At 37.2% G+C, this 8,288-nt stretch overlaps 1 protein-coding gene across 1 annotated transcript in view; it reads left to right on the top strand.

Moving 5' to 3' along the window:
- LOC122530493 overlaps positions 1–6,451 on the top strand; it is a 7,676-nt gene extending 1,225 nt beyond the window's left edge. Inside the window, exons 2-3 of the mRNA XM_043657511.1 lie at positions 5,843–5,908; positions 5,975–6,451. Coding sequence (XP_043513446.1) covers positions 5,887–5,908; positions 5,975–6,255 — 303 coding nt within the window. The 5' untranslated portion in view covers positions 5,843–5,886 and the 3' untranslated portion in view covers positions 6,256–6,451. The remainder of the gene's footprint in view (positions 1–5,842; positions 5,909–5,974) is intronic.
- Positions 6,452–8,288: the final 1,837 nt, after the last annotated feature.

Here is an 8,288-nt window from a genome sequence, read left to right on the forward strand (position 1 = left end):
AAAAAAAAAAAAAAAAAAAAAAAAAGGAAACGAACTTACGACTATCAAACTAGAAGCTTCGCTCTTCAAAATGAGGTCAAATGGATCCCCATCGCGATCTACTTTTTACAAAATTATATCAGCTTTCAACGATTCACAAATTTTTCATCGTCACAATTACACCTTCGCCGTAACTTTCGAATAAATATCTATACCCGCGTGAATCGATATTCATGTCCTGTTCTGAAATTAATGTCGTAAACGGGCCCGGGAATACTCGAATTCTTCGTCGGCGATCCGTCAAAAAACTCCACTCCAATGCACTTGCTCGTATCGACGCGTCGTATATCCAGGCGTATCGCTTAACCTCGTGGGAGCTAAATCGAGACAGCCTCTGAAAAAGAGGCAAAATGGAGAGAAAAACCGAGAGAGAGAGAGAGAGAGAGAGAGAGACAGACAGATTAAACAACCTTCAACTTTCTTTTTTTTCTTTTTTTCTTTTTTCATTCGCCGACGCAGCGCATTCGTCTGTAAAAAACAGCATTCGCGGTGATGAATGCAGGCCTGGCCGGGGATTTTATCCCGGGGATATCCTATGATCGAACGTGAAATTGCTAGAAAATAGTACCGTCGTGTTCGACGTCGAGTTGCCGATATTTTCGCGGGGGCCTCACCTTTATGGGGGCTCTATTGGCTCCATAGATGCCCCACTGGTGACGCCTATTGTTTCTCGATAACGACGATATAATACGGAAATATCATTTGTTCGTTCACACTGGCGACCATCGGTGGCGGCCGCCGATGTCGCTCCGTCGAGCAGAACCGGGAGCGAATTATGCTGTCGCCGATTTCCATTCGACGATTTCGATCGCCGTTGCCACCCAGTGGCACAGAGTTTCCACAAACGGTCGAACCGTGAACGCTGATCGATCCTTCCCCAGACACCGTGTAAATTAGAGATGACGCGCGTTTCTCGCTCGTTCCTCAAGCAAAATCGCGTCAGTGTGTCTTGTTTTAATCCGTTGCGCTGGCAACTGATTGCGGACCATAACGAGTGACCGAACCGTACACAATAATTCGTCGCTTTCTGTTTCTTTCGAGCTCGTCGGTATGATATCACTGGATAGAAATGATCAAGAAGTAATAAACTTGTTTTGCCTGGGTTAATGTACTTGATATTGCCTGGGTTAATATACTTAATATACTTGAAACTAAGAAAATGTTGCAACTTGGGAGAAAAAAATTTTCAACGTGCGTGACACGTTCATTCCAGCGCAATAGGTTAGAGCACGGTTGTTTCCCTCGAAAATCGTGAAAATTCGAACTGAAAGATTTTTTTCCTTGACCGTATCCAGTATGACATTGAAGATTGAAATTTCCTCTTTACAACGAGCCCTTACCATTTTATTAAACTTTGAACGTTAGGATTAGTGTTCGGATTCCTTGAATTTTTACTAGTATGAATTTTATTTTATTTTATTGTATTGAATTTTTACTACCATGAATTTTATTTTATTTTATTGTATTGAATTTTTACTAGCATGAATTTTATTTTATTTTATTGTATAATTTGTCAAATTATTTTAGAATTTTATTTTTTATGAATTTTTACTAATATACAATATCTAGTAAAACGGTAGAAAAAAAAAAAAAAATCGCGCAAGAAGTTTTACGAGAAGATTTCAATTTTCAAAACGATTGTAGATCTAGTAGACGGAAAGAAACTTTCAATATTCTCACGTGTCCGAATTTTTAAAAATTTTCGAGGAAGAAAATTATCAAAGTAGAGACTTCACGCCTTAACCCGTTGCGCGGACCATAACGAGTGACCGAACCAGCGTGCAATAATTCGTCGCTTTCTCTTCCTTTCGAACTCGTCGGTACGATATCGCTGGATGGAAATTATTAAGAAGCAACAAACTCATCACTCGTTTTGCCTAGATTATACCTAAATATATTTAAAACCGAGATTTTGTTAATATTTGTAATTTTCGGGACAAAAAGTTCTCGACATGCGTGACACGTCATTCCATCGCAAGATGTTAATTGTCAGCAACAAATGTCGATTTGTTCATTTCCTCTTCCCCGCGTAAAAATTGCGTAATGCAACGCGGGGATTTTTGATCTACGACCCAGCTGTTACCGCGCAGCTTCCGTTTTTATCGGGAAACGTATTATCGGTATATAAAAGGTTCTTTTTCTTTTTTTTTTTTTTTTATCGGGGACACGTCGGTTGTGTGTATCTTGTTTTTGCCTTTTGCCGTTTGATGTATCGCGCCGTCCGAAAAGTAAAAAGAAAGGACGACGCCGCGACGCTATAAATGGAATAGCCGCGTACAAAAAACGTTAGAGTGAAGGGGAAAAAAAAAAAAAAAATGCCTCGTGAATAAAACGACCGGTGTATTAACATGTAGATTTTTATCGAACGGGACAGTTATAGGTGATCGCGTGAAACGTATTGCTTTAATACATGTCGTTGCGGCAGAGTGGATGGCATTTTGTTTCCTTTCTTTCTTTTTTCTTTTTTTTTTCTTTTTGGTTTTTTTCCTTTTCGAAACTCCAGTCGGCTTTAATGTCAGTCGGGGCAATCTCCTCTTTCGCCCGGGTACTTTAATTTCGTTGCTTTGGAAATATTTCTACCACGATACATATATACGTATATATACAGATACTATATGTATGTGTTTTCGCATAACGCGCGAACGGGGCGAAATAGAATTTTCGTTCACGAAATATTGGCTGTCTCCATTTTCGTCACTAGATAAAACGTTCCGAAGCGTCGAAATACGGTCGCGCGGAATTGTAATCGGGTTTTGTTCTCTCCCATTTCACGCGTGACGAGATTACACGTTCTCGCGCGACGAAATCTCCGGTACACAGGGATATACGTCGGCCCTATTGTAATTTAAAGAAACCTATAATTGCTCGCCCGCTACGGACACAGGTAGTCCTCAGTTAAATGTTCGCAGGTTCTGGGATCGAAAATGGACGCTTAACCTCTTGCGCTGGAATTTTTTGTCTCGAAAATTGCAATATTCCCTCGGTTTCAAGTACAGGTTTAGGTATAACCCAGGCAAAACAAATAATAAATTTATTACTTCGTAGTAATTTCTATCCAGTGATAGACCGTTGAATTCAAAAAAGAAGATGAATCATTCTACACGGGTTTGGTCACTCGTTAAGGTCCGCAATGACAATCGACTGTTTTACCGACACCAGGCATTAATATACCAATTATGATTCACGTAACTTGCACGTTCCTGAAACAACGTTTGAATTATGCGTCCAATGAAAAGTTTGTGTAAATACAAAAGTTAAAGTTTGACAAAAGTTTTTTTAGGGAAGCAAAACACGGCGTATCAATATTTCGTGTGTGTTGAGGTTAGTTTCAACATTAACCTCTTGCGCTAGTATCTGGTTTTTACGGACCATAACGAGTGACCAAACCCGTGTACAATAATTCGTCTTCTTTTTTTGAATTCATCGAATACATCACTGGATAGAAATTACTTGTTTTGCCCGGGTTAGTATTTTGATATACTTAAAACTGAGAAAATATTGCAATTTCGGGCCAAATATTCTACACGCTAATGCTCTAAGTAGTTTTCATCCTTGAAACAAATGATCGTCAAATATGTCTTTATTTAGGATGTGGCTCGATATTTTGTTACTTGGAATTTGATATTCTTTCGACTTGAAAGTGAAAATAGATATACACATCCAATTAAAAAAACAATAACGATGATCTTAAAAGTTTCGAAATCCAAAAGTCAAAGATTTAAACCCATATTTTCCCACTCTCGAAACCATGCAACTTTTGCATCAAATAATTTCTCATTAGACGCATAATTTAAAAGTTATTTTAGGTGTGCAAAGTATCGTAGAGTGGGGATAGACGCTTAACTGGGGAAAGATGCTTAAATTAATTGGAGACTACTGTACATATTTATTACACAGCGACATTTTCCCGAACCGATTCATCTTGCTGGTCCGAGGTCGAGCTTAGCTTTCAAATGGAAACTTTTCGCTAATCGAGGAGCAACTCTCGCATTCTCACCGGGAGAGAACCGCGCGTTCTGAAATTTTCGTTTCTCCAATTACGCCCGCCACACTTGCCATATATACACGCGGATCGATCATTTTACACGGTTATTGCAAAATCATGTCGTATCCGAGAGCAACGTTCCACGTGAGTTGAGCGTAATTGGTCGGGGAACTTTCGTTGTTTGCCTCCTTGGTTTCGCTCGTTCGAAGTTTTTGAGTAAGTAACCGGAAGCCGTTTCGGATGAAAAAGTTTTCGCGCGAGAGCCGCGAGAGAGGTGATTTATCCTGGGATATTCTCCAGCTCTTCGTTCGACCTCGCGTCGACTTTGGAAATACTTGGAAATTAAGAAGAACGAGAGGCATGCTCTTCTCGCGTGTCTTGCGAGATAATTATTAAAAAGTGGCGTGTGTTAGTTTAGTCAGACACGTGCGTACAGTCGGTCACAAAAATATTCGGACACCGTGTAATCTTGAATTCTAACATTTATATTTTGGATAAATGTACGACCGGCAATGAGAAAGCGTTACATAAGCGTTGAAGCATAGTATCTAGATTACACGTACAAAAAATGGTTTAATTTTTCCATATGGTTGACGAATAATGCAAGATAAACTCAACAAACAGTGCAAGTTTTTATGTCACAAAAATATACACTTTCTAAATTTCACTTATAAAGCAATGTCTAATCAACATTCAATATTTTGTTAGATATCCTTTCTGTTTAAGAACATGTTTCAGTCATCATTTGGCATATTATGAATTAGTTTTTTTGCAAGAAGTCAGTTTCGATTTTCTTCCATTCTTCTGTCAAACGATGTTTCTTTAATTCATCCCTTGTATTTATTTATTTATTTTTTTTTTGCGGATCCTAATCGAATTCATCCCATAGATTTTCCATGGAGTTCATGTCTGGGGATTGAGGAGGGGTCTCTAGCACCTTAGAACAATTATAAAGCAAGAATTCCTACACGATTCTAGCATTATGCTTTGGATCATTGTCCTGATGGAACTTAAATCTTTCTCCAATCCCCATACTTCTGACACTTTTTTCCAAATTATTTTTCAGAATGCTCAGATACATATTTTTGATTTTGGTATTTGTAGACGACATTATGGATAAAAATATCTAAACATTTTGAAAAATAATTTGGAAAAAAAGTGTCAAAAGTATGGGGATTGGAGAGGTTTTAAGTTCCATCAGGACAATGATCCAAAGCATAAAGCTAGAATCGTGCAGGAATTCTTGCTTTATAATTGTTCTAAGGTGCTAAAGACCCCTTCTCAATCCCCAGACCTAAATCCCATAGAAAATCTCTGGGATGAATTCGACTAGGATTCGCAAAAAAAACAATAAATACAAGGGATGAATTAAAACATCGTTTGACAGAAGAATGGAAGAAAATCGAAACTGACTTTCTGCAAAACTTAATTCATAATATGCCAAATGATGGCTGAAACATGTTCTTAAACAGAAAGGATATCCAACAAAGTATTGAATAGTTGATTAGACGTTGCTTTATAAGTGAAATTTAAAAAGTGTACATTTTTGTGACATAAAAACTTGCACTGTTTGTTGAGTTTATCTTGCATTATTCCTCAACCATGTGGAAAAATTAAACCATTTTTTGCACGTGCAATCCAGATACTATACTTAAACATAATGTAACGCTTTTTCGTTGCTGGTCGTACATTTATCCAAAATATAAATGTTAGAATTCAAGATTACACGGTGTCCGAATATTTTTGTGACCGACTGTACGCACGTAGCTGTTTCGTTTAGTGCTAGGTTTTATTTTTTGCTTCATACGCGTGTTACAGGACGATCGCGGCAGGACTGTTAGAACACTAAGAGAGCGATAAGTATGGGACGAATGTGTAAACGACGTAAGTTTTCTCTTGCCACGCGCGTCTAGGGCCACGATTTTACCGCAACAGGGTTTTCGTTGACAGGGAACAAAGCTCCTCAGAGTACTTACTCGAGTACGGAGAATCCAACGGCCGATCAAGGGAACGAGAAGGAGGCGCAGGAGAGACCGAGACGCAGAAAAATTATGTTGAGATACTACTTTGGTAGATTCAGATACTACCATTACTGCTTGGTCGAAAAATTGGGCACTTTGGTCGGAGTCGTGTGCCTCTCGATGATTAAAATTTATTTCGTTTTAATGAGATGGAACCAGCAATTGAACGAAATGACGAACGCGATAAACGAGTGTCGAGTAATAATATGATTGTTCTACTTTGGACACGTGGGTGGCCTCATTGATCAGGAAAACTTTGTCGAGGACCGCACATAGTTTACAAATTTTATCAGTTCAATGTAACCTGTATTATAGGTTATATATATAACCTAAATTAATAGTCAATGTAACCTAATATATAGATTATAGGTAATATATAGATATATTATAGATTATAACCTGTTTAGACTAACCCATATAATCTATATTACTGTGAGAATAATAAAACGACTTTTATAATGAAACAATAAATTTATTAGAGAAATATGTTTATATTAATTAAAAAAATATACCTGAAAATTTTTAATTCATCAGAATACTGAGATTGTTTCTTTAGATACCAGTTTGTCAATGGTTTGATACAGATAGTGACGATACGAGGAGTATATCTTTGCAAAATGATCGTCTAGAATTTTATTTTATTATATCTTTTGTGCGTTTCGTCTAGGAAAAAAATCTGCTCGCGAGTATAAGCGACATCATGAACAGCCAGTTCGATATGATTGTTCGTGGTTAAAATTATTCAAACGATAAATTTCTTATTTAGTTATTCCAATTCCGATTGTACAGCGCGGGTCCCGCGTGTTGAACGCGTCTGGTTTAGTAATACGATGTTACGCTGCGAATGTACACGTGAATTTTTGTAGAACAAATGACGCATTCTTTCAAAAATTATTTTAAAACACACGTCTCGATAGCGTTTGTCAATAGCGAAGGTAATCAATCACCGTGACTCTGTCCCGTACTTTGTATAAACGTCACTTCCAACGCTCGATGTGAAATCAATGTTATGTATTCGCAAGATATTGAAAGCGCCGATTAAACGAGACAATTTATCATTCCGGCTGCCTACGGTAATTGAAAATTCAGGGAACACCGCGAGGAATTCGTTCATGCATAATTCAACAAGTAAGACTTTGCATACGACAAAGGAGCCGACACTTTCAACAATTCCTCCCCCTCCCTCGAAAGAAATAATTAAAGTTGGAGAAGTTTCGCAGACGCGTTTGCCTTTTTCCCTTCGTCCTTGTCAAATTCTTCCTCCTCGCGCCTTGCAAACTTCGAACGTGAGAGCGATATCTCTCCGAGACAAATTATGTTTATGCTTACGTTTTACGAAACCGGTTTTTTGGAAACCGGAATTTTCCAAAGTGTGAAGAACGCTGGCGACGTGGATCAGATGGTGAAACGTGGCTGCGGAATTTAACCTCTTGCGTTGGAATGACGCGCCACGCACGTCGAGAATCTTTTTGTTTCAAAATTGTAATATTTCCCCAGTTTTAAGTATATTTAAGTAAAACAAAATAGGCAAAACAAATGACAAATTTATTACTTCTCAATAATTTCTATCCAGTGATATCATAACGACGAGTTCAAAAGAAAAAGGAAACGAGGAATTATTGTGTACGGTTCGGCCACTCGTTATGGTCCGCAATCAGTTGCCAACGCAATTGGTTAAGTAATGTCGTTTTCTGACACTGTAGAAAATTTTATTTTATTTGAAAGTTAATACAGCTTTAATCTGTAATATAATTTAACAATAAACACATTAAATGTCAATGCATTTAACTAGAATATAGGTTATATTAAGTACAACATAGGTTATGTTATAACGTATTACATATTATACATTATAGCATAACATGTTATAATAAATAAAATTATATATTTAAGTAGAACAAAATAGGCAAAACAAATAATAAATTTGTTACTTCTCAATAATTTCTATCCAAAGATATCATAACGACGAGTTCAAAAGGAAAACGACGAATTATTGTGTTACGGTTCGGTCACTCGTTACGGTCCGCAATCAGTTGTCAGCGCAATTGGTTAAAGATACCTATAAGTAATGTCGTTTTCTGACACTGTAGAAAATTTTATTTTATTTGAAAGTTAATGCAGCTTTAATCTGTCATATAATTTAACAATAAACACACTAAATGTCAATGCATTTAAATAGAATATAGGTTATATTAGGCATAACATAGGTTATGTTATAACGTATTATATATTATTACGGTACT

Source organism: Frieseomelitta varia, unplaced genomic scaffold (assembly GCF_011392965.1).
Source record: "Frieseomelitta varia isolate USP_RPSP 00005682 unplaced genomic scaffold, Fvar_1.2 scaffold_345, whole genome shotgun sequence".
In the NCBI taxonomy this organism is placed as follows: Eukaryota; Metazoa; Arthropoda; class Insecta; order Hymenoptera; family Apidae; genus Frieseomelitta; species Frieseomelitta varia.